Raw genomic sequence first — 27,580 nt, forward strand, 5'->3', positions numbered from 1 at the left:
AATAGAGTTTTCACTCAGAGGCTAGTGATCTTTAAACTGAATTTGGGAAAAAGTCATCGCGCAATACCATCTGCAACAGTGTGCAAGTTTTGGTTTTGATATGTCTGGAAGTCAACTGTCTACTCCATCTCCTTCGTATTCATCATAGACATGAATACTCACGCTGGCATTCTTGTATCTGAAGACTAAAATCCATTTCAGTGGAATGATGCAACATCAGACTACTGCCAGTCAGTAATCAAACCGCAGTCACTTACTCATTCAAAAGAGACTGACTTGAACATTTATCTCCAGGAGGAAAGCAGGAGAAAATTTCCTTATATTTTTGTATTGAAATTTAAATCGTTTAGTCCTCTTGGAGGTCTGCCTTCCATTTGAACTTACCTGCTCTTTTAGCAAACATTTACATTTGAACTGCAGTAAAGTAACACCGGGCTGCAATTTTTAGTGAAAACAACTTTGAAAATCTATCCTGATTTTGAAAAAAAAAAATGTGTGCATCTGAACACTGAGAGAATATTTTTTATCAATTAGTAAACAAAAGCCTCAGCTGACACTGTCTGTACCTAAATGACACTCACGATTTCTGCCTTTAAGATTTTGCTAGCAGAAAAACACTGCAGGGATGTCCTTGTGCAAGGAAACCTACCCAGCACACAGTCACTCACACATGAAATTCTGGTATTATGCACAGGCTATTTGAGTCACAAGTATTTGTCCAGGTTGATTTTATTTTCAGATGGTAGGATTCCCCTGTGCCTAGTAAAGGCAACTGCAAGACTTACAGGGACATCTCCATTTTTCATCTGCCAGATTCTCAAATGCTATGTATTTAGCAAAGTGACTTTTTCCATGCTCTACAAGGTGGTACTTAGCCATAAATGACAACCAGGATTTTGAACTAAACAAAATAAAACACCAACAACTTTGGCTTCTATTCTGAAAGTCCAAAAAGTCACCGATGAGACTACATTTGTAATAGTGTAAGTAGAAATTTTACTTTTTAAAAAGTAATAATTAAACACTCAGTTACACAAGGTACCGATTTGTCAACTGGATAATCAGTTGGAAAATTGTTTCCAATATGGGCTTTAAAACATTCTTTTACGTACATGCAAAATATAATCATACTTCCTCTCTGCAGGAGAGGGACCACTTGATGTCGAAGGAAAAGAAAACATGCTGGACATTGTAATTAATGAGGAGTGGCTCTTGGTTAAGAGTTATAACTACAGTCATTTTATCAGTTGTTGAAGGAGACTCAATTCCAATACTGAAATGCTCAGTGGAACAGCAGATATAAAGACGATTAGTTGGCACAATCACAAGCTTACATAGCGTTATAGCTAGTGTAAAATGTTTTGCTGTTGCTTTTAATACTGGTCATTTTGCCCTTGGTTACTTCCCATAATGCAGTATTTGTGGTAAAAAGAAGACAGTGTCAGCTTTTCACACAAAGTAAAGTAATTACTGCTGTTGATATTTAAGAGGAAAAACTATTTCACCACTTGGTAAGGACATATAAAGCATAGTTTATTTGGCAGAAGAAGTCACACAATTTCTACAACTCCAAGGGGGAGCTGAGGAAAAACTACTCTTCATTTTTCTCCTCACTTTCATAGTTTCTTATGAAGTTCAGTTTGGAGATTATGACTTCATCAAGATAAGATTAGGTCTCTAAGTAACTGGCCCACATGAAGTAAACAGCACAAGGTTATGACCTATTTGAGTTTCCTATTATTATTATTTGAATTTTCATCTCAACTACGTAGGTTTAAGTATTATTTTCGCATCGATTCATAAAGTACTTCCAAATTTTTGCACACCTTAAGCTTACATGTTAAGGCACTTACCATTCAAGTAAAACAGTTTTTATATAAACAAGCCTGGGAGATGGAGAGAACATTTTACCAGAACATCCATTCCTTTTCTTTTTGAAAGAAAAAAAAATAACATTGACCAAATATTTATAAAATTTTGCATCAAGAGAAAGGTTGTGTTTTATTATCTGAAATGAGCACAAAGTACACCTTCCACAATAACACTGAAAGCAGTGCAAAGACTGACAGTGACCTTTGACTAAAGGTAGTTCTGTAAAAAGAAAAATACCAAATAAATCAGTGCCCTGCTTTGATTGTTGTAAAATCTTTTTTTTTTTACATAAAAGTTGGTCCAAACTTACAAAAAAAGCACAAATGTGCATAGTTCAGAAGATCTGAAAGAGTGCCATAAAAAGCTGATGTCCCTAAATTTAGCATCCACTTAAAACTGCCAAAATACAAAATAAAATTCAGAACTAGAGTTTGTGAACATGTACAATCAATTCATCTAGTTTTCAGACAGCATGAGTTTTAAGCATTTTTAATTTTTCCTACTGTATGCAAGACCCTTTTCCACATAAAAATAAAGCTGTTGAATTAACATTATTCAAGTCTGTTGAACTGCTGCTTTAAACTGCAGCTAGAAAAAAAAAAAAGTTTTTCCAGATAAAAATGATGTGCCTGAGGAAAAACAGATACTCAATATGGTAATCCTCTGCCTCGCCCTCTCACTGCAGACGTGCTAATGTGTCCCCTGTATCCTTGGGAATAGCCAGGTCCTTGGGCAGGGGAAGTCCAAGTCTGTCCATGCATGTGGCCGAGGCCACCGGGGTTTTCCTGTAAGTTACTTCCGTAGCTGTAGTTGTGCATCTTGGCGGGCAGAGGATGAGTGCTCTCCGGCCCTGCGGAAGCATCGCTGCTGCTCCCCAGGACTGAGATTGGGCCGTGGCTGTATTCAAACCTATGGTCTTTATCTCCACTGAATAGCATGGGGCCAGTGTTGAGGTAAATGTCTCCGTAACCAGTTACTGAGCTGGGAAAGGATTCTGAAAAGGCAGATGGAGGAGGGGCACCACCAGAGTGAGATGAAGCAGTACTGTAGTTATCCAAAGGTTGAATATCCGAGTTTCCGAGGAAGTTCCTCCTTTCTAATGCTCCTGATGACCCGCTTCCTATGCCATCGCTACTGCCATAGTGGGCAGAGGAGAAGGTAGACGATCCAAAGTTATCCTTGTAGTCTGGGCCTGTTACATAGGAGTCTCTAGCCTGGTAATCCACGCTCGTTTGTACTGGCTCCTCCGTCGTTGCCTGAGCTTGATGCTGAGCAAGCAGCTGTAGAAGAGCTGCTTTCACTCCTGCGTGGGGATCTGTTCCTGAAGAGTTACTTATAGGCAAATGCTGGTTCTCTGTCCGATAATCAAGGTCTTCATCAGTGAGAGGCGGAGGCTCCGGTGGCTCTGGGGGTCGCTGGTCTGGAGGCAAGATCCGAGGGCGTTCTTGTTCGGGTGTTCGGTTCAGAAGCCTCATCTCAGACTGCCTAACCAAATCCTCTGGACCTAAGCAGATAAAAAAGAAAAGCTTTGGAATAAAAATCTCCAGTAACAATACCAGAAAGGAAATGACTCTTTCCCAGAACACGACAGAGGTCTGTAACTAGTAAGTTAATCAGAACCGAGGTAACGTTTACTAGTAGTTGGACGGGTTATTTTGGAGAAGGCAACAGCTTGGTTGCCTCAGGAAAGCAATGCAGGGTTCTCCTCCAAGTAAGATTTCCAAGCAAAGTTAAACAGCACAAGCTCCTCTGAAAAACAATCACTAAAGCAACAGATAAACACTAGTAAGTTCAAACAGCAAACAGAAAAGATTTTCATATCACACACATTAAAATAGATCTCAAGGGACAAAGGGATGTCCTTCCAGGGAGCAAAACTTAGGGCTAAGAACAAAACAACTTCAAAAACCCTCGAAAAACACTCCCAAACCACTTCAGAATATTTCTTTCCACAGCAGCACACACCACAGAGCAATGCATAAACCACAGTAAAATAGAGCTGAAATAGCAGCCCAAGACAACCAAAAACAGAGCTCTAGACTTCAAGAAAACTAAGGAAGTCACTACTATAACCCAACTGAGACCTTCAGCCATGTGTGTTAGCAATCATTACAGGCAACCACTTACAGAATCTGACACTAGGAAATTGCTTTGGTCTGCATTAAAACCAAAAACATTAATAGCCCCTCCCCAAAACAGGCTTTACCTAAACACCCAGTCAAAACCAGTAAGCCTGAGCTACGAATTTGCAAGAGAAGCTGGTCTTCTCCAACACTAGGACCACTGAGAAAACTCCAAACACCCATAAAAAACAATCAATTAAACTGCTTCATCAGAAAAAGCACGGGCATCTCGTTGAATGAGGACTACCTTTTACTCTGCCTGCATGCCTCCTGTGACAGTAAGACATGAAGTCCCGCCAGGCATTTACATTCCCTCCAAAGGAACAAAACAAACAGAGCGGCTAGCACTTGAAGCCATGACTATGAAAAAATGATGCAGCCATCAGTGACAAAATCATGTCATCACCTCTCCTGTACTCACACAGACTCAGTATTGTTAACCCGTTAACTCTTTCCCCAAACTATCGCGTCTCCACTGTTCAAGGTACCTGCTGGTTAGCCCCACAGACCGCCAGTACCTGCAGCAGCCGTGTACAGTGACTTGATCAGGTGCGGGTAACCGGGTGCTGGCGATTCCACGTCGTCCCGGCTGACAGACGCAGGAGTGGTGGGCTCTGGAGGCTGCCTGAGTTGTAATGACATTTCATTTCCTGATCCGTTTTCCTTCTCCTCCAACACCAGATCTTTCTGTTTTGTTTGCTGAGCCTTTATTAACTGAGACAACAGAACAGCAAATGCACTCTGTACGGCTGCCTGGGCAGCGTCAGTCTCGACTTTGGGCTGACTCAGCTGAGCAGGGGGCACAGGAGGCTGCGTGACCGTCGGCTGTTTTAGAGGCTCCTGTTCCAGCGGTGGTGGCGGAGGCGGCGGCGGCTGCTGCTGCTGTTCTGACTGTTTTTCACCTGCTGACAAAATTCCAGCAGGAAGATTTATTTTATTTAGTTGCTGCTGAGTCTCTGGGTTTACCTTAATATTCAACACTTGGGCAAATTGTGCCAAACTAACACTTGTTTTAGACTGTAGCAGGTTTAGCAGGATTGCCACTTCATTCTGGTTTAACTGCTGTCCAGTGCTTGTTTTTGCTAAAGACAAAAAAGGTGTTTTTAAGTATTATTTAGAACTTTCATACTTCAGAAACTCAAAATTAAGACTAAACTAGCATGGCTGACACAACTGGCAAAGCATGGTTTTGGACAACATAGAAATGGAATGCTTTTACAGATTAACTGCCTTGGGGGGAGTCTCTATAGGAAATGGAATAGTAAGATCCAATATAAAGAAAGTGACTTCCAAGGGGTGCACACGTGCACTTGGACAGATGAAAAACATCAAGCTGGAGCTCAATTTTCCACAGTACAACTAAGCTGGGGCTTAAGGCCACCTGCTTTAGGCAGCTGTAAAATTTCCAATCCCCACAAAATTTCCTATCTTTGACATATCACATCCCTCTGTTAAAAAGTGGCCATCTGCAAAACGCATTTCCAGTCACATTCTGGCCCATTCTAATTCAGCATCTGGATTCTAACACCTGCTCAAGTGACCAGGCTGTAGGTGACCCAGAAGCTAGCAGTATAAATTCAAAAAAGCACATGCAGAGTTTTAAGGACAAGCAGTCAATCACTGAGTAGCAGGAAAATGCAGGTTTGTGATGATATCCTTCTTTTTTCTTTTTTTCAGAACTGAATTTATTTGCTACACTCAAGAAGAAATTATGATGATGCAGGGGAAAATAGATAAATAAGGAAGTCAGAATTTAGAAATATTTTCTTAATTTCAAACAGCCATTGTGTTAGTTTATTTTGAAAGGAGAAGCGAAGCGCCATGGATTTCAGCATACCCCAAGAGCAGATAACTTTGGGAAAAGTAAGAAATTAAAAAATGGGTGTGTATTTCTCTGAATTTCTGTAACCCAAGTCAACACAAACACCTTCTGTTCTCTTCTATCCTTGTCTTTCTGCTGATACCCTAATATATTCATTCATGGCAGATTCAAAGCCACACCTGAAGAAATGGTCACATACATGTAAAACCTTAAGTACTTGCCTCGCAAAAGTAAGAAGAGCACAGCCGGAAAGCGCTGCAAAACCCGCAACCCATTACCCCACTTGTGGATATGCACCAGGATGCAAGCACTTGGAACTTACTCTGGCAGGTTCCAAGGATTTCAAAGATCTTATATATTTATATAAATGTAAAAATAAAACCATATTTTATTTGGCAAGAGGAAAAAAATATAATTTCTGATGCCTTTTACTGTTGGATCTCACCCAGATGTCATGCTTAACAGTTGATTTTGTGACATCTGAGGGTGGTAATAGAAATAACATCCAAACATCTCCCAGCTTGTCAATGTGAAAATGTCAAAGAAGGGTAACTAACCTACCTATTTTTATATTCTTGGCTACTTTCAAGTCCAAGAGCTAACTGTTTTCTGGGAAACCTAGCAGTTTCTACCAGAACAAAATTAATGAGCTTCACGTATCTCCTCTTAAATTCTAAGATGCAATAGGCAGGGTTCCCATTCATGAAGCAGAACATTAGCAATTCATCCACAACATTTTAAACCTCTTTCTGGCACTCAGAAAAAAATGCAGCAGCTTTAAGCACACATACAGCATGTACACTGAGTCCTGTAGTGTGCCTTTTGGATGATTTTAACTAAGGTGCATAAGGGTTTCAGGAATTGCTTAGTTTAATACATCTCTATGCTGAACTGTCTAAGCTCCCCTGAAAATTAAAATTCTGTCTTCCCTACCTAGATATATTTTTTATGTAATTATGGGCAAATATATTTTAGATCTGAAAGATTCCTTCCCTAGTTGTTTAGTTTATTTTGCATTGTTAGCGTTCATGACTAATAAGCGCATTAGACCACCAACAAGCTACATGTTATAAAAGCAGAAAGAAAATAACTATTATCCTCTGGACTTATTAAACTCTTACACATTATTCATTTGTGGGGAAAAAATTGTAAGGGCTACAGAAAGTCATCTTTGAAAATGCTGCCAAAGCTTTAGCTTAAGCTTAATTAGTGGCAGAAGCTCACAGCCAGCTTAGAGTAAGAAACAGGATGAACAGGAGCAAGAAGCAATAAACTGCGATAAAATATGAAAAAAAAAAATACTTTTTCTATCTTTTCACAGCATATTTGGAACTCTGCGCTGTTAAATGAAGAGTTAACTCAACGTGGTTAGTATTAAAGAATTTTCATGCTCAGTGAATCCATTTCTTGTTTTTCTTCAGATGAACTCCTGTATCACTGTCAGGATTTAAGGTCACTTTGCACAACTACAAATGATCTAAATTAAACTTATCAGGTATCCACTTTATATTATCTCAAGTGGTGTCAATGCAAGGAGACCATGACTTTATTTTTTATATTATATTCACAATATTGGTCTCCTAGCAAAATACTTCAGAAATGTTTCAGAATCAGTGTCTGTGCAAGCTACAGAGGTGGTTACTTCTTGTTATAAGAGTTATTTGGGTTTTTATTTATTTATTTTTAAGAGTTGGTTCAGCCCAAACAACTTGGAAAGCTGAAGACTAACATAACATGCTGAGGCAATCTGTTTTATTTGAAGTGATGATTCTTTTAAAATCTGCCTTTGGGTCAGTTTATCAATACCAATAAAACTCCATCCATCTCTGTAGAATGTGAGGAACTTAGAGCAGCAGCTGACTAGTGGGATTACTGAAGATCTACAGATGAGCAAGAGATCAAATCCTCTCAAAACAAAGAACAAAGTAGTTGTACTGGCCAAATCAAAAATTTAAATAAAAATTAAAAGAAATGCCCAGTTTCCAAAAATGAAGGCAAATCTTTTGTAACAAAAGATTTAACTTACAATGCCGTTCCTCCCTCAAGAATCCAGGAGATGTCAGTACTCTGAAAATAACATCTAAAATTTCTAGAGGTGCAATCCAAGTAGAAGGTAATTATAAGAACTGAAAATATTTACTGACCAAGTGCTACACTAGAGTTGCCCTGAGTTTTGAGTTGGGAAGAAGTTTGCATGCCTTGTGGGGTGTTGGTTCTGCTCTCATCCATGCCTAGAGACAGGTCCTTCCGAGGGACTTTAGTTGCTGTTGCGTCATCAGTCATGCCCATCTGCTTCTGTCTTCTGCGTTTCTTACTCCACAGCTCATGGCAATCCTGCCACAAAGGAAGGCTGCAAAAAAAAATAAGAGATCATCAGTTTTATCCTGGATTTTTTAAAAGTGTTTTTTACCCACAGTGGTAAAATAAATGCTCAAATTATACATAATGTAACTGTTGTAAAGAAGAACCTGCTGAAATTTAGAAATACATCAGAAAACACCCAGAGCCAGCAAAATCTCGAGAACTCTTTCTTGGATGAAAGCTCTTTTTCAGCTGCCTATTTCACAAGCGCAGGTCCCTCTGGCAGAAAAAGTATCTTTCAATGACAATCAACATTACTTTCTTGCTTGTAGAAGTACCACATCTGCCAAGATGTATTTGTCCACAGAAGGAGACACAGCTCTCCATTATTTGTAGTCATACAGCACAGGCAAACAAGGGGAAAAAAACAGTTGCAGGAATAGATAGTACTTAACACTAGCAAATTTAGGATGCTAGGAAGAACAAGGGATATCCCAGTCCTTTAAAACCGAAAAAAACAAAGGCAAAAATCTTCTGTGCAACTCATCTGCTATGGGTTCTGTCCTTCCATTACTATTCCCTGCAGGCATCTCAATTCTGACCTCCTGAGGAACACAGAGCCCCATCCTATAGCTTATGGAAATACTGACAGAGGCATTAAAATAGTGCCTTTTGCTTTCCCATTACAAATTGATAACTGTCTGAGCAGTTCTCTCACCCAGGAACATGGAAAAAATGAGGTGTCAGATGACAAGAGCCATTGGAAAGGAAATTATGACAACTGTTTCCTTTATTCTCTCCCTTCACATCGCAGGTCAAAGACCTGCCGGGTATTTAGTCCGCAACAATTTGGAACAATATAGGAACTTGTCACAACTTGCAATCAACAATTTCTTAAATGAGCAGCTACTCCTTCCCAAAAAGGAACTTTATTCTTTCTTGAGAACAGTCAACACTTTCCCCTGAAGACTATGTTAAATGTGGGTGTGCTTCTTAATTCTTAAAAGGACGCCAATTAATCATTTGTTCCAAATTTTCCTGTATCAGCTTCTACAATAGATGGATTACCAAACCCCTGGAAAAAAAAATGTAATAATTTCTTTCCATTCACTTACTTCAAAATGCATATAAGCAACATGCCACAAAGTGTTTCCAAGATTTTAATGAATAGCCTAGTATTTAACATTGCTCATTACTAATATTCAGCCAGTGATAATATGTAATCATATTCAGATTATGAGAGAAACGCTTTATCTCATGCATCAGGACCATTAGTAAAAACCTGTAACAGGTAAGTCTTGAAAGATTTTGAATAAAATTCTTAGATTAAAATTAAGTATTTTTCCTATTTGGTAACTAATTAGAAAGAAATCAGCAAAAGCTGCCTTGAAGGTACAATTTATTCAAACTATTAAATGCTCTATCATTAGCCAGCTATCTTGAGTGAAGAGTTAAACTTGCAGATTATGTCAGTTTTCCATTGTTTTCCTTGGGGTTGGTTCAAACATTATTTGTATCAAATGAAGTGACAATCAGGTCACTACAAAAACCCTACTAGACCTTGCAATCTATTCCCACTCAAAACATACAGAGAAGGGAAAAAAACAAAAAAACGCACAAAATTTTTCACTTCTGTTTGTGAAGCCAAGAATCTCATTTGTCACAGGAAATCACGTACAGTATTTCACTTTAACTCTCAGATACTTTTGCAGAACTCTATGCCCAGTGTCATTCTACCATCAAAGATGACAATTCAGATTCATGAAGGACCCCAGATACCTTGGAAAAAACAGACACTGATAAACAGAAATTAAAGGAAAATGATGTTTTTTCAGAGACATTTGCGTAAGAGGATTGTTTTTTCAAATGGTACTAATTCAGTCACTAATTCTAGGAATAGCGAATCAGACTGGTGTCAGATCCTCATAGCCACTGATATCATGATCTGCATAATTATTTTCATGCAGAATCACTATTAGCCAATGGTATGTATTGATTTTCTTCTGCCACAAGCCTCTTGAATTGAAACACAATGAGCTTCAATGAAATCAGTGCATGTTCCCGTTGTGTTAAGGTAAGGAACAACTCAACTCAAGCAATGACTTACTCTGGGGGAGGCATCTTAGATGGTTCCACATCTCGCAGAAACTCACACTGAAGGGCTTGTTCAGCTGTGCAGCGTTTGCTGGGATCCAGAGCAAGCATATAATCAAACAAATCTAATGCAGCCGGTGGGATGCTACAAAAGAACAAAATGGAGAAAAGCATCACAACTGTATTTTGAATCACACACTTCGATGCAAAATTTCAATTAACACAACCCCTCCAAAATAACCGATCATTAATGTTACGTCCTTGCTTGGTAGTAAGAGGTAGATAAAAAAGTTCACCTTGGATTACCCTTAGCTATTTGTGTTTCTTTATCTTTGTATGATTTAATTGCTTGAAGCATTCTTCTTACTAAAACAAAACCAAACCAAGAAAACCAACTAAACTAAGACTATATTGTTACTTTACATCTTGGAATTTAGCACAACAGGAGTTGCAGTTTCCATTGGTTCAAACAAAATAACTCTACTGCTCTAGAAATGTCAATCTCATTAGTACAAACAGGATGATGCATTTTTCCCAAACCCCAAAGTAGATGAAGGGGAACAATCCCTTTAAAATAAACATACAGCTGTTTACCATAACTTTCATGTGTGATCTTTGCACAAAAACAGCCCAGTGGTAGTGTTTTAAAATACACTGTTCAGAAAACTCTTCTGTGCTGAATGAATTTATGACCCAAAAAACTGTAATGTTAACCAGACTGCATATTTAGCTGTAAGCAGTTGTCCTAATAAAAAACAATTATGTACTCCAAGCTGTTTGTGGACAGGGGCAGCAAGCAGGTGTACCAATCATGGAAAACAAATGCTTCCTTAGGTGAAAGCTGACAGGTGGCTGAAATTTTAGGGCCTTCTTCCCCCTTCTTGAAGCTTTATTTAATAAGGGTTAATAAGAACTCTGCAGGTATCTTCGGAAGGATAAGAACCTAAAGCCAGTTTTCTTCACACTTAATCTATGTTCAGCCAGTCTCTAGAAAATAGTGAAGTTCATAAAGATTCCAGCAAAACTTAATGCTACTATAATTGACTAAACCAATTCTTCATCCTTACAAAGCAAACTCTTCTCTTAGTTTTCGACGATACTGCTTCTTTGGTTTCATCGTGTTGAAATAAGCTAATTTTATAACATCAGGCCACACTGCTGGACAAGGACTCCCACAAATTCGGCTGCACAAAAAAAAAAAAAAAAAAAAAAAAAAAAAAAAAAGGAGAAAACAAGGGTATGAGATCCAAAAACCACAAGTAAACAAAGCTGATATTTTATTCTTAAAAATACAGTGGATAGCAAAATGATTTTGATGTTCAGTTTCATTTAGCTAAAATTTCTCTACATTCCAAGGCCTAATGCCATTACATACTAGTGAATTATCCAGGACCAGAAACCACCCTTCACAGGATAAAATGGCTTTAGAAAGTCCACTGCTTCTGAACCCTCTCCCATCCCCAGGGCATCCTCCAGGCTCGGGAGCATTGGATACCCCAGGTTTAGAGTGCCGAGCCTTTAGTTCCCAATGTCAGTGAAGAAAGACACACCAAATGCCTGAAAGAGCAGGCCTCACAAATTTAAAACTGAAGAGAATTCAGTTGAATCAGAAGATGTAGAGGCAAAAAAATAAACACAGTAAGGGCAAAAGTATGACTGGACAGCTAAAAACCTTGCTTTTTTTTTTTTTTTTTTTTACTTCAGTTTTGAGCCTTATATGTCAGCCCTAATCTGTCTTCACAAATGGAGTTGCCCAGACCCATTCCTCGCACTCTGTCCCTGTCTGGTTTTGTTCAGCCAAGGACAGTTAGCACAGCCTGACCGACACCACACTTCCAAGCAGATCAGAAGAGGCGGTTTACCGTACCAGGCAAGGCTTAAGACCTCTGCCAAATGCAGTCATAAAATAATACCTTGCAAATATATTTCCTTAATTCACCCTCTTCCATTTATTTCAGTTAAACAGCTAGTGCAAGAGACCTAATGATAGACTAATTATGCCCCAACTGCTATGCAAACCAAACTGACTTCATGCTTGCTGGGGTATGAAACTTGCAGGACGAAAAAAATAAGAATTTTATCTTTTTCCTATCAGGATTTTTCTGCTCTATCTTTGAAAAGTAATTTAGGATAACGGAAAGGATAAATGTAGAATTGTTGACTGTAACATGATGATGATTGAGCTGTTGATAAAACAAAACTGATATATTACACTTTAACAGCCCTAAAATGCAGAGTATCAACACATTAAATACAATGAAGAAAAATTAGCTACAAGCAAGCTAGCTGCCAGCCTCCTTCCAGCAGAAGGAAGTCTTAAAAATTTCATTTCTGACAACTTCATTCTTATGGGCTTCAGTGCCATCTAGCGGGCAAAAGCAAAAATTCAACTCAAAGAGTTCAGTTCTCACATTGAGAATGATTACTGATGTCTTGCACCTCATAAAAACTTCATTTTTCCATGGCGACCTAGTAAAATATTACACAGAAACACAGCATTGTTTAATCTACTTTGGAAAACATCTCTATATGTAACTTTTTTTTTTTTTTTTTTTTTTTTTTTTTTTAAATAACTCATCCATTTACTCTTCAGGTTCTGTAAGTTCTCTAGGACTCACGCTCTTTTCCCCTTCTTTCTAGGAAGAGGATGTCTCCTCACTTACGAGGTCAATTATGATATCAGAATCAAGAGCAATTTTTGCTTGCTGAATACAAGGAAAGAAAGCATGCTCTGGTCCATGGAATTAATATACATAATATCCAAAGATTTACTGAGATAATGAAGGAAACAAAATTTTTACCTCCATGAAGTGTAGTTTGCATGGGAGGAGAATATTCTGATGAAAATAATAAAGCCCAGGTGTGTATGTGGAAGTCCTAAAGCAAGAGCTCGAGGCAAGTAGCATGCAAAGTACCTACTGCTCCCAAACTCCACTTGTCATCTACATTTTCCTTTTGATTTGCCACAAGGAAGTTCTAACAGTCTTAAAAAAAAAAAAAATCAGCATTTTGACCACTCCTTTACAACTTCAGTAATAGGCAACTGTAGCTGCACTACCAAGAAAACTCTGATCAATTGTACATTGGTAGGGCAACAGCATACTCACAAAAATCACTTATCCGCATCCAAGCATAAGCCACTGACTTTACACGCCCCTGAAATCCACTAATATCTCACTCACGGTGATTATCAAGTCTTTGTAAGTGTTAGCAGCGTGTTATCTCCATTTTAACATGAACAAATTGACAGCTTATGAGGCACCTGTTATGTGCCTATTTACCTTATAAGTTCCAGTTGAGCAAGTTCTTGATTTGCTTGAAATATTGGCTTTTTTGTAAAAAGTTCACCCAGGATGCAGCTGTAAAACAGTTTTACACAATTCCGTCATTACCGCTTTCAATCCAACTCCACAGAAAAATCTAATGTTTACTTCCAGCTTGTTGTTCTGCTTGCTACACTCTGTACCAAACTCTTACCCACAGCTCCACACATCGATAGCTGGCGTGTATCTTTCTTCTCCAAGCAGAAGTTCAGGAGGCCGATACCATAATGTAATAACTTTGTTGGTATATGGTCGGCTGTTGGGGGGAGCAAAAAAAGAGAACTATCATTTTAATACAATCTCATTTCTGGAAAAGTGAGGGTTTTAATTCTGTGGTGCAGCTACAAGAAAGTGCAATCTTCCATTTTTATTTTTTTATTCTGCAAAGTTGCAACTGCATAAAAGTAAATGCAACCATCCGACCAAAGCTAGCAAATGACAACCTGAAACATCACCTCAAAGATATAATAAACATATATAAGCACCTAGCCATCTTGATGCTATGTGAATCCTGTATCTCAATTATTAAACAGCAATACTGTTTACCTATTATACTGCTAGTAATTTCTAGAGAAGGACCTGCTTGGATAAAATCAGCAACTTCTTGACAATTGTTGATTATTAGAATACTGAACATAGGATCTCTACAAGCATTTTGAAAAAGAGAAAGAAGTCACTCTCCCCTCTGCAAATAAAACCAAAAAAGATGAAGTCTTTATCTACATCCTTCAAAAACTTTGAATTCTAAGACTGGAACTCTTCCAATATCTTTCTATATTTCAACATTTTTAATTCTCTACAGCTCCAACCAGTTTTGGTCACTGTGAACAATCCTTTCCATCCTCACACTAAGGCAAGGATTCCACTGTCTTAGACATGCATTTTTGGTGGATAGGCCAAGATACAGCATCAAGAACAGTTCAGAATGGAAGTCATGCAACAGATACTGTGTGTGTGTGGTGGTGGGGTTGTTTGGTCTTTAATATTTTTTTTTTAACAGGGTGCCTTAGAAATGATTCAGAAATACTTGTTTTAGTTTTAATAATTCATGTTTAGCAATACAAAGTAATTCCAAAATAGAAAACAGTAACATTACGTGCAGTGTTTGAACAAGCTCTTACAACACACTTAGTGGTTCAGGTATTATTTCTGCAAAATCACCCGTCTCTTTTTCATAAAGAATGTCTTTTTTTTTTTTTTTTTTTAAATATAGCATGGTTTTAGAAACGATCCCATCACTCATCATATTTGTCTCTGAAACAAACATTCATCTACAAAATGCTTACACACTATGAACTTTCTCTACAGATAGGCCTCTCACATATATGTTAGTATACAGTGCTTTTTTGTTTGAACAGCTGTTTTCTTATACAATCTGTCACATTTCCAACTCTAAACACATTAAGTCCTCTAAAATAACATTTAAAGTAGCAACTACAACAATTGGTGGGAATTTACTTAAAATTTTATTACCTCTCCATCATGCTCCCACTAAACTCTGTAACCTTTTGAACAGTATATAATTCTAACAGTAAAACAAAGTACATTAATGTAATCAGCAATTATTATATGCTCGTTGGTATTCATCAATTACTTCTGTTACAGCAACTCAGAAGCTATTCAGAAGGAAAATGAATGACAAAAGAATTGTCAAAAAACTACTAATGAGATTCTAATTATCCTCCCAAGTTCAACCAGCAATCTGATTAACTAACATAACTACATTTTAATCTTGGTTTCATTTATATATAATGAACTAATAACATTGCTGTTTTCATGTACACTAAGATCTGTTATTTGCACTATAAATACATTCAATTTCACTCTTTCAATTCTTAGTGAACAGTTGGTTTTAAAACCAAAATTTAAATTAATAGAAAAAAGAAATTAAAAACCATCAACAGTAAAACAACAACAAAAAAATAGGTCGATTTGGTGCAGACTAAAATAGTAAGGTAGGATGGCATCACTCTCTTTTATCAACAGTACATCCAAAACAAAACTGAATTGTGCACCAGCTGCTTAAGATTATCTTAACCTGCTACTGTACTCAACAGTTTCCGTAACTGTTACTTAAGCATATGTTCCTAAAATAACAGTTCAGAAGACAGTGAAACTAACACTATCATGTTCAAGAACCTCAGAGCTCTGTGAGAAAACAGCTCATAAAACGATCGCTACAGACATTATTTCCCAAAATAGGCATGCAGAACTCAAAATGAGCTGAAAGAGCTAATACTTTCTGTATCCAGTAATCCAACATACACATTACTGGTGCAATAAACATTCAGTCTGAATTTTGAAAATCCCATTTCAAACAACAAATACATGACATTACAATATAAATATTAAAGTTCTTATTCATAAAAACTGTGCACCTGTTTCCTGGAGTACAAGTATAATGAAGCCAAGAACAACAGAAGCACAAGTCACAAGAAGTTTCAGAATAGCTTTTATTTAAACTTGTATTTCTGTTTCCAGAAGATTCAACAGGACTGTCTGCCTAAAGAATACAATGAACCTTTTCAAATGTAAGCTTAAATCTTACACAAAAGTTAGGCTTTTTAAAAAGAAACTGTATGAATTTGTGTCAACATAAAAAATTCTCTTTTCCTAAGTAAACACTTCCCAGGTATACCAAAGAAATAATAAGCTTTTGGTTTACAGGACCGTATACTAATATTAATTAAAACACTACATATTGATGCAACCTACTTAGAACTGCAGCTCTTCATTTCCAATCAATATATGGCTGCTTTCTACAGAATCCAGAATACTCAGAAAGGCAATACACTTACACAAAGAGAGCTTTGTGTTTGTATGCAGTGTGTGCCTGCTCTTCCTTTCCATCTCTTCAGCAACTACTTATGTTACGGTACAGTATCTCCTCTAAACAAACAAAAATTCTGGCCCTCATAATACTCAGTTATGCAAGAAATCAAACTTCTCCATGCTTTTTCACAGTATAATTATATCTTACCTTTCTTCTGAGTTGTACAGCCGAGCAAGCCCAAAATCTGCAAGCTTTATCTGCCCTCTGGTGGAAAACAGAAAGAATTGTTTAGTGTTTAATCCTGTTAAATTTCCTCCCCCAAAAATAGGTGAAGTTTCAAATTTTTAAACAGCTGCAGGTGATCTTCACCAAAACACAATAATGAGGAGACACTCCTTAAAAATCTATATATCTCTTCAATCAAGAAATACACTAATCCACTTGAGATCAGAGAAAAGCAAGCAAAATTAGACATGGACATCAAATGGCATTTACATCAGCGGATGCTTCTCAAAATTCAGGGTGCATACTGTTAAACATTCAAATCAAGTCTGCAACATAAAACTGAGGAGGAAACTGCTGTTTTGTTATGCCTGACAGTTGAAGTACTGCTAGCAGAAGCATTTGTACAGCAAACAACTACAAGCAGTCCTACTTCCTTCTAGGAAGCAGTCACAGCACTGCTTTGCTCTTGTGAAGTATAAATACAGACTTCAAATCAGGGTGACTGAACAGATAAGGGCTTCTATTTTTGCCAGCAGACAACTTGCTGAATGACACAAACCCTAACCCCTTCTTGAGTTTACCCATACACAGGGTGAAGAGTAGAAGATACAGAGCTTTGCCCTTTTTTTTTCTTGCCACGATCAAAGGGCATTGCATAGACGCATGAACACATACAAGGCTTGATGCCGACAGGCCTGCACCATCTATAAAGCTGAAATGATTTAAACAAAGCTATCTGCAAGCTTTTCAATACATGGAACAAATTTGGCAATGTTACAGGTTTTGTTTCTGTCCCTCCTGTAGTTATGAGCTCTTAAAACTTGTGACTTTCAAATAAATTATAGTTTTGGCTATTTTACCAAATCAGGACAAGACTTGCTGATGTGCGCAAGAATGACCATTTTGTGATTACAAGATGTATGGATTGCAGTTTCCATTGCACTTTTCTCCTCTTATGTACGTTTGGAACTGCTGTAACACTTAATGGAAATCCCCCAAAAGCAAATAAATATTTCCCTCAAATCTGTGCTTTTATTCCTCAGATATCATATTTGTGGAATATCAAAGAAATTTTGAGCAAAGACAAAAAAAGACAAAAAGTGCACCACTAAAAGATATAAAATCCATGTGTTTGGCTTCAGGTTGTAATGGTAATGGGACTTTAGGAGCACTGGCTTAAAATTATTCAGACCAACTACAAACATTTTTCTTCCAGCAGAAACCTCTAAGAATGCTCAGAAAGACATTCTGGGGGAAAATACTGTTCATCTTGAAGCTGAGAGAGCACAGCACACTCTACTGTACTTCTCCAATGTCAGGTTATACCTCAGCTTCTGAGCTCCTAAAGCTGCACCGTGACAGCAACATCACTGGAACAACAGCCAAGCAAGGCTAGGTGAATGGGCAAGGTGAGTGATGCGGAGGCATGTGTAAGGGTAAGGACCTTTATCAGAAATCTGGCAAGGCTGTGGTGGGATCCACAGCAAAGAAAAGTCTAGCATTAATTTAAGCAAGAAAAGGAGGAAAAAAAGAAAAATTCAACTTGGAGAAATCTGGGATAAAACTAGGACCCTGCCAAATGAGATCCCTGATGTTTTTTGCCCAGTAGTCCATCTCCACCAGTGGCATGAACAGATTTTTAGACAAATTTTTAAACAGCCATTTTGAGGCTCACCTTCCCTCAGCCACCTGCAATAATCACTGAGTTAGACATTCCTGTCTATTCCCCTCAGCAGGTTTTAATGATCCTGTCCATGAATTTGTCTCATCCCTTTCAGAGTCTCCTAACACTACCCTGAAAACCTGGGTAAACATTCCAGAAGCTGACTACCTGCTCTGTAAAGATACTCTTTTATCTGCCGTAAGCCTCTCTCTTGCTACCTTCTACAGTTATTCCCTGGTTTTAGTACATTGGATGTGATGAACAGGAGTTCTGCATTAATGTTATCTGCTAGCTTCGTATTTTTTCACACTCCAACCATACATCCCCTTTAAAATGAAAAGTGACAGTTTTTATAATCCGTCTCCTTCCACTCTCTTACCAATGTTAGCTGTCCTTCTCTATGTATTCTGTACTTCTACTTTATCTGCTTTGAGATACAGGTGTAAGAATTCAAGATAGAGAAGCAAAAGGTTTACAAAATAACAAAGCACTGTATCTTGCTCAATAGCCTTCCTAACAGTGAACTGCAGTTCTTCTGTTTTATATTGAATGAAAGCATATTTATTAACATGGCTTATAATCACAAGTGGTTAAAAAAAAGGAACAAATTCTTCTCTCCATTTGATTACAGCAATGACTGCAAGTCAAAACACGTTTGAGAATGCCTGATCGAATATCCTTTTAAAGCATTATGCTAATTAACAAGGACCTCCTGCCACAAAGAACCAGTCTTATCCACACTTCATTTTGAAATGAGATGGTAAAAGGAATACACAAACACTTATTTCCTAAAATTCTATTTTAATGTATTTTTATTTCCTAAAATTCTGTTTTATAGTATTTGAACTTAGATAATTTCCCCCCATACTCTCACCTAGCAGATTCAAGTTTTAATCCTGCTATTTTGACACAGGTAAGTTTGAAAAACAACTGCAGGATCTAGTGTTAAGCAGTAACATTACCAGATAAGTATTTTACAATTGATTTTAAAGAAGCTAGGCAATCTATAAAATAAAAAATTGGCTAACAGCTTAAAACAGGTGAACCATAAAGATTACAAAAAAGATTTAAACATGATCTTGACATACAAGTTTTTACATACTCGAAGCAATATCCATACCTATTATTTAGTAGAATATTTGAACATTTGATATCTCTGTGCAAAAAGTTCTTCTTATGGCAATAGGCCAAACCCTCCATCAGCTGTCTCATAAAGGACTTTATATGATTTTCATTAAAATGAACCAAACCAGATTCCAGCAGTCCCATCAAGTCATGGTCCATATATTCAAACACCAGGTAAAATGCACCTAGGAAAAAAAAGGCAAGGGGTAAATGAAACAGAAAAACAGATTTATCAGCAGTCAAAAACATTCTTGCTCCCTGCTTTTGAAAGTCGGGAGTATTTTTCACACAACTCTTTACATTTTTTGAAATATTTTTAGCTGCACCTCATTTTCCATCCTAACAATGAAATACAGTGCAGTAAAATGTTTTCATAACATTGCTTTTTCATGTAAGCAGTTATTCTAATCACCAAATGTTTGTGAAAGCAAATGTAATTCTACAGCATAATGCTCCGACTTAAATGGACATTCACTCTCCCTATAGCTCTCCATCAAAACCACCATTTTGTAAAGTTTAACTGGCTTAGTATTCCCTATAACTTTTGTGGAGAAATCCAGAAACACAAAATATATACAGCATAAATTCATCTGTCATGATTCTTGGACTTGGATTCTTTAAGCTTTCAGTGTGGAATTGGGTCAGAAGTAAACACGTCTTTCTTAGACTAGACGTACCTATAAGACAAAACAAAACGAGAAAGCAGAACTAAGAGCAGCTCTACAAAGATGAAGTTCGTATCCCAAGTTGCCACATATGTACATTAAGCATTACAGAATCTGGCCTTATCTCACATTAGTCTGTGTTATTCCATAACAAACCTATTAAAACCAAGAGCCTTTGATGTATGTTGGTATTCTTAAAGAAGAAGAGTGCTAAGCACTTCTGAGGCAGCAATAAGCAATCCTCAGCACAATGCACTTGGTTTAATACCAAATTCTTCCCTTTCTCCTTAACTCTGGGGCAGAGACAATGCAGATGAGCAGAGCACTGATTGCAATGCAGAAACCACATTTAAGGGTTTCTTAACTTTCATTTAACTTTCACTTAACTTCCATTTTCAGAAACCTCCCCAAAAGATTTCAAAGCCACCACTCTGAAGAGCAAAAAGTTTCTGCCCAACAAGAGCGCATTACAGGCGCTAGTTTCAGAGCAAGAAGTTTCAGTTCAGAAGCTAGTAGAAGTCTGGAAGCAACAATGAGAAATCAGCTTGCTAAAAACTTCTCCATGCACACAGTCAAATTCTAGCAAACCGATGTAGTTTCTTGTATAGTAGCTGAAAAGAGAAGAAAAAGTGCTACCAACTTTATACTGCATCTGATACTCAGTACTTAAACAGGAAAAACACAGTGAATGTTTAACTTGAGACAGATATCAGTGAACAGCAGCTAAACTACAGACCACTGCTTAAGACACTCAGGGCTCAGTTTTTAATCCACCTCTTGTCCAGCTGTACATTGTACGGAGGAAGCAAAACACTGGTCATAAAACACCCATCCATATGCTCAGAGTAGCTAGAGCAGAAGGTAAACCACCCAGGGACAACCCAATCCCAGCACTTCAAGAAAAGGAATGAAAGATGTGTTAAGCCATACAGAACCAGAAGTCTGCAGAATTTCAATATCTGCATAAACGAGCTCACCAGTGCAGTTCACCAGTTCAGCACAGCCTAAGCACAGAGGCTCCAAGTCTTGGTCTTTGAAAGCAAGACAGCTAGCAACCTGGCGTTAGGTCAACCTCACTGACAGCTGCTGAAGGATGAAGCAGGAAAAATTTTAAAATCCCTTGAAACAAAGCACCTGATACTAATGCAGCAGTGCCAGAATAATCTAGGCATGCCCTTCAGGAGATGTCAGCTCAACAAAACTGAATGCCAGTGATGCTGGTATCTCCTCATTCTGGAATACAAATGAAAGTTAACCCTGTCACGGCAGCAGGCTACATGACAAGGACAAAGACTGGGAAGGGTCAGAGGGGCTTCAGACCTGTTCAGTCAGCTGAACCCAGTCTCCTCTTTTATATGCAAAGCAGGCTCCATGCCTTGAGCAATTTCCTGCTCTGTCTACTACCTCCCAGGGTTTTTCACCGCTATTTGTGCGTGGCAAACAACACTGGTACCCTCATGAAAGGAGGAAAGCTTACAATGGAGACAATTCATAAAAAGAACAGAGTAGTACCTGGAAGATGACATCCAGGTATTTGTATTCTCTGCAGCTCTCATTAATAACCTTACACTAGAACGGTATGAGGGGAAAAATATAAAAGAAGTTCCTCCCTTAACAGAGCATGGGCAAATGCACAGATCCATTATTCCCATTACTATCTACATATTAAACAATGTTAGGACTTCAAAACTGCCAAAGCTTAACCTTCTTTATTGGTTATGAGAAACTACTGAAATTAGTGTACTAGCCTTGGCAGTCTAGCTATCACAAATCTGATTCTCAGTATTATTCAAACTGATTTTTTTGGAAGAGATCATAGTTGCAAGGTTACTAAGCAAGCTGAAATAAAATTCCTGCTATTTTATTTCTAGACAAATGTGGTGTCATTTTCTGAGAAGAGGTCAGTAGTCACCAAAACCAATTGCTTTATTCTGCTTGATCATTTCAAATCTCCATGTGTTTTCAGGTGGTCTAATCCTTTGTAATAGGAAAAGAAACTATTGATATTCAGGAAGAAGGAGTGAACTGCGCACAGGCTAAACTCTGCTTATTACAGCATACTTAATTTGAGTTTACAGCACCCTTTAGTTTAACTGCAACAAGCACCATATAAATGCCACAACGACTTATTCCTCAAAAAGGAAAACAGCAGACAGAAGAATCATTCATCCCTTTATGAGGCCATGATGTTCGATAGCTTGGAGATTATGTCTTAATATGACTCTCTTTTGTTTCATGCTAATTTTGCCCAATATCCACATGCAACGTGGAAGCAATGTCATAAAAGCACCTAAAGCTGCGTTTCAATAGAGTGTATGCAATTCAAATGATCCCACAGTTACTTATCTGGCTTTAATGTTACTCTTTTTATTGCCGTATGTTAAAGACCTGCACTCCCTGACAAGCAGAGTACCTGTGTGGCAGCAGGCAGCCTACAGCCTATTTCCACGTGCTGCAAGAGAGCACTGAAAGGGATGTTGTGTCTTTGCCCACTTTCCTTTGCTAATACATGCAGCTGATCTCCATTCCTTCATCTACCAAGATAATAGGAATCCTTATTGTTGACAGAGCAGCAGCTGGAGCAGCTGAAGAGTAGGAATATTGCCTACTTCTGAATATGGGATAACAGATAGCAGCTGAATTTATTAGGGAAGTACAGAATAAATAAAGGAGGCTCCTGAATGGAAACAACTCTAGCCTTACTCCTTTTGTCTGTACTTAGAAAAACTCATCCTTTAGACCACTTTGTTAGTTTGTTAGATAAGGGTCAGAAAGTGAGATACTGGTTTAGAATAACTGAAGGATTAACACCTCTCCTTTTCCTGTTCATACATTTCTAGTCATGAATCTCTAAAAGTAATAAAGTTTTCTCAATCAAAACACTAAATGAGCTGGAGAGCTATGCATACAGCATGGTAAGTCTACAAAATATGACAAAATCTATTATATATGAAGCATTTTCTGATGGGCCAAACAACCTCAAAAAACATACTCTGCATTCGTAAGTCTGTTTTCAGACTGCCATCAACTCAAACAAATCTGAGAAAGCCGGACATCGAGTTACGCATCCATTTCCAAACCAAGATACAAGAGCTTAGAGCAGAAGATGAAGGGGGATAATACAAAAACCTGAAAAGATAACAGCTTGTAAGCTAATATTTTCCAAATATAATTTAATGGGGAAAGTGTTTGGGGTTCTTCAAAATGTCTGATTAAAAACAAATCAGAGGAACTGAGAGACCAGAGATGCCTTATTATGGGATATTCTTAATTCAATCCTTGTATATGTGCATTACAGGAGTACCCTGAAAAATAAGAATGCTTTGAAAAGGGAGCCCTGCCTCATTCCATGAGTGGTGCATACAGTGCTGAGTTGTTGGACAGATTTTCATTTCACTAATAAGCCTCCTCAGCTTCTTCTCTGCTATACATAGATATTTTTGCTTGATTGATTAGAGATAATTGGATTGTATTTACTCTTCCATTTCCTTAACATTCCTCCTCCAGGACTCATGATATACTGCATTCCAAGATGGTTAGAAACACACAATTGTATAAAGTAAAGCTTGAAAATTTAAGAAAAAAACACCCAACAATTCCTTGAAGTTACAGTGCTTTTAGAAAAACAAATATGCATCTTTTCTTTCTACTTAGGTCATAAAAACGTATTTACTAATACTAACTTGAGAAATACCAAAGACGTTTGTGAATTAATCACCTTAAGACTAAAGAAAGCAGCACTGCCGTATTTGTTTTTCCATGTAGGTATCACAAGACAGAACAAGTCTTTCTGCTTCAGACAAACAGTCTAATAAAACCAGAACTTTTCTGCTGAAGAGTAGCTCATTCCAAACCAGAGTTCAATACAGCACACAGAAATGGAAAGGATCACCCAGGCAGTCACACTACTGATAAGTTAGCTGCAGTGTGAACACTTTGGGTAAAAAATTTCTATCAGCTATTTCAGGAGCAGCAAGGCAAGCTATAGATCATTAGAGGTTTCTGAATTTGAATTTTGTTTGTTTTTGTAAGCATTGTGTGTAACAGCCTAAGCTCCAACAAGCTGCTTTGCAGGCAAGAGGATCAGAGGAGGCAGCAGGGATAACTGGAATTTGAGACTGCTTGAGCTGGAAAAGAAACAAGCATGGGAACGGAGGGATTTTTACACCTAAAGACCCTTTTACACCAATAAACACGCAGAAATACAGTGACAACTCCTCAAAATGGAGAGGATACAAACTCTTGGAAATTTGCAAACTCCACCTTGCAAGCTGATCATGACCCCTCAGCCACTAAAGAAAAAACAGCCCTTGGTGTCTTGCCCAACATCAAATGCCTACAGGAAGAACCAGTCTTTCTTCCACAGATGTCTCTCTTTTTGCATTGTAATACTAAAAGAAAGTTCCCCCAGCTGGGTCAGCATTCATCTAATTTGACTCAGCAATAAGAAAACAACACATCTACTTAGATCTGCACTTCAGCAGCATCTCTTCAGTCATTCACTCCAACCATAAGTGCAACACAAAACCAAAATGCAGTGTTTTTGTCTTTAAACCCTTCTGAATGGCTCCAGGCAGGATGCATTCACTGAGTTTTCCATTTCCTAGAAGACTTCCCAGGAAGCTCAGTTAAAACTAGCTACAATAGGAGTAGAGAAAACCCTGTAGTCAAGCACTCTGACTGCGTGATTGCTGTCACGGACTCTTTCCAAACAGCAAGCTTTCAGACAAAGTACTCCTTGATGGCTATGAGAAAGTAACTAGCTAGTCATATAACAAAGTACCACAGACTTGGAGTCCTTTTGCTAAGTGCAGTACAGTACTGTTGGGATAGATACTGCCTTCATGCCTAAAAGGGTCCACTGGTTTTTGTACTGCAAATACAAAATTGAACCTTGCTAAAACAGCTTAGCCACACACAGTCCAAATGCTCAAAACAAAAACAAACAAACAAAAAAGCTCCAATGTTAAACAGACGTTTTTTGATCACAGTCTCACACGCCAAGTTTCACGTTTTCCCTCAGGTTAGCAACAGAAAACTGTCTCTTCCAGTTAAAAGGACGAAGACAAGCCGGTCTGTATGTGTCAATGTGGTTTTATGTTCAGAACAACAGCAGGCAGGTAGGGCAGGTATTGTGTGTTTAGCAAAAAGAGATGCTGGCAGTTCCAAAACTAGACTGTTGATCAAATGCAAACAGCTCACAGCTGATAAACAGGCAACTGAGCACTAGAGGACCACCTCAGGTGCACAAAGAAAACAGAGACAGAGACCTAAGAAATTCCAGTCATATGAATGACAGGCTAATCGAGAGAACACAAACCAGAGCTGACAAGCCCAGGGTAAAAAAAGCCTTCTCCTCTTGCTAACTTCAACAAAATGGTTCAACTAATTTGTCATAGGACTATGAATAAATATACTTGACAAATAGTTGTTTTAAACAAATATTGCTTTCTTCAGTCACTACTGCATGGGTAACAGAACACAAACTCTCAGACAAAAAAAAAATATTAAAAGAGGATGAAGAGCTTCTGCAAATTACAATCCTGCTCCAAACCCAGCTACAAAAAGACATGAACTGAAGGTCATGGATAGGAACCCCAGTTAATTTGAACTACCATCAATCAAAGAAACAGGAAAAGCGAAGGAAGAGTACAGTTGGCAGCAGACTTGGTCACAAGTACCAACAGTATCAGGTTGCTTCTACTACCATGAAAGACTGACACCCACAGCTGCTCCTGTACTGGCTCACTGGGAGAACATTTTCAATAAGAATAAGCAGAGTTCTGTGATTCAGAAAAATACTGAGTGGCATCAAGTCGGTCATTGGTGTTATCAAGCCAAATAAGGCTTTATGTCCTCAGAGAAGCAGAGGGAATTTTAACAGTATGTTCAGCGGATTTTTATTTATGTAGTTAACTGGTACATAGATAAACATACAGGACAGAATGCAAACTGAGTCATGTGTCCCATCCCTGAGCTTATGTGTAAGCTCTGAATGACAGGAAGGGGAAGAAAAGCCTATATTCAGATGAACCACTAGAGAAACATACAGAACAGATACAAGTTCCTAACAAACCCTAGACACCTGTTCTACCCAACAGGATTGCGCCTCAGAATCAAGATGCTGCACTAATCAGTAACAGCACTCTCCAACTTTACCATCAAGCACGTCTCATACTCACTGAAGACTATAAAGGTAAAAAAAAATCAGATCTTCAGTACAACAGATCCATATATGTACTACTAAGCTGTGTATGTTTCCAGTTTATAAACACTACGATGGAAATGCTGTGCTGCATTTCCATTGATGAAAATACTCTTAACACCTACAACTCACTGCTCCAATGTGTTACATTTCCTTTTCTCATGGTCGGCCCAGAGAGAATAAAACAAATCCTTTCTATTCAAGCTACTGCTATTGTTGACTTTACATCCCAAGCTGGTCAGGGTAAAACAGAAGATATATTTTTCTTCCACTTTCTTTAGAAGTATAATACTGTTGAAAGTATCAAATACAGATACTCAAAAGTTAGGAAGACACATGCTTTTAAGTGACAAATCGCGTAACACAGCTCTAAGTATCAGGACAAAGTGGTACAAGCCATTGTTGGTTTGCAGACCAATGTTACCATCTTAAAAAGCATCCTTAAAAGTACGCACCGTATAAGGAGTGCCTGATATTTAGTACTACATATGCTGCATTTCGAATTACCAAAATCCCAATTAAAAAAAAAGAACAAAAAACAAACTTAAGTGAACAAGTAGATGAGTAACAGGTCAGGAGATGACAGGCAACCTTAGACCAAAGTTAACTTTACTAACTAGAGGAACGTGTGTTGGTAGAAAACGGTCTCATTCCCTACTTCCACAAATAAGATTTCAGCAGGGTTTTGTAAGATCTATGTTCCAAAGCTAAGATAATCACAACACACATTAAGCGTAAGCATGTTCATGAGAGGGCAAAACACTTATTCTACTGTAATTTCTACTTCAGTAAGACATGTCACTACCACTTGCATGTTCACAGTGGTTTACCATGAAAATGACTGAACTTCCCATTTGCTTTCACTCCCTGCGTAGGCTACAGCTTGCCCACAACTACTCAGCTATAAATCTCCATTTCACAATGAAGTACCCATTAGAGAAATACAGACTGCAGGAGCCCAAAAAAAAAAAACAGCTTCCATCTTTTCAGAGACAAATCATAATAGTAGTCTTATTGTCATGCTAATGCTTTCAAGAGTCTACCAAAAGCTAATTTTATTCTTGTATCTCCAGAGAAGCCCCTTCTCGTGCAATTTTCTGAAAATGTAATTGTTTTAATAAGCTGTTAAACAAGAATGTGAAATTAAATTGAAAGCAGTATCAAAAGCACAAATACATTCTTAAACAAAAAATACATTTGAAATTAATGAGAAACAGTTTGAAATGCACCAAAAAAATTTACAACTCAGAAATGGAGAAAATTAATGAGACTTTAATACTTAAGTCACGGCTCAGTGTGGTCTCATTCACCAAGTAGGTTAGACCTAATTAAAACTCAGTACAAGACCACATGGAAAGCCTACGCTGGCTGTTGCAGAATCAGAGTTCA

The 27,580-nt window shown here is 38.0% G+C and overlaps 1 protein-coding gene across 7 annotated transcripts in view; it reads right to left on the reverse strand.

Annotated features, from left to right (window-relative positions):
- Positions 1 to 1,512: 1,512 nt before the first annotated feature.
- CDK13 (cyclin dependent kinase 13) overlaps positions 1,513 to 27,580 on the reverse strand; it is a 49,098-nt gene continuing 23,030 nt past the window's right edge. The window contains exons 6-14 of one of the 7 annotated variants that reach the window (XM_084509782.1): positions 19,317 to 19,506; positions 16,516 to 16,572; positions 13,690 to 13,791; positions 13,494 to 13,571; positions 11,280 to 11,396; positions 10,226 to 10,357; positions 8,016 to 8,167; positions 4,514 to 4,897; positions 1,513 to 3,376 (exon numbers count right to left, since the gene is read on the reverse strand). In XM_084509782.1, coding sequence (XP_084365908.1) covers positions 2,520 to 3,376; positions 4,514 to 4,897; positions 8,016 to 8,167; positions 10,226 to 10,357; positions 11,280 to 11,396; positions 13,494 to 13,571; positions 13,690 to 13,791; positions 16,516 to 16,572; positions 19,317 to 19,506 — 2,069 coding nt within the window. In that variant the 3' untranslated portion in view covers positions 1,513 to 2,519. Of the gene's footprint in view, positions 3,377 to 4,483; positions 5,078 to 7,961; positions 8,168 to 10,225; positions 10,358 to 11,279; positions 11,397 to 13,493; positions 13,572 to 13,689; positions 13,792 to 16,515; positions 16,573 to 19,316; positions 19,507 to 27,580 lie in introns of all 7 variants that reach the window. The other 6 variants (XM_084509781.1, XM_084509778.1, XM_084509780.1 and 3 more) reach the window with 6 other exon arrangements.

This window comes from Aythya ferina (genome assembly GCF_964211825.1).
Source record: "Aythya ferina genome assembly, chromosome: 2".
NCBI classification, from domain to species: domain Eukaryota; kingdom Metazoa; phylum Chordata; class Aves; order Anseriformes; family Anatidae; genus Aythya; species Aythya ferina.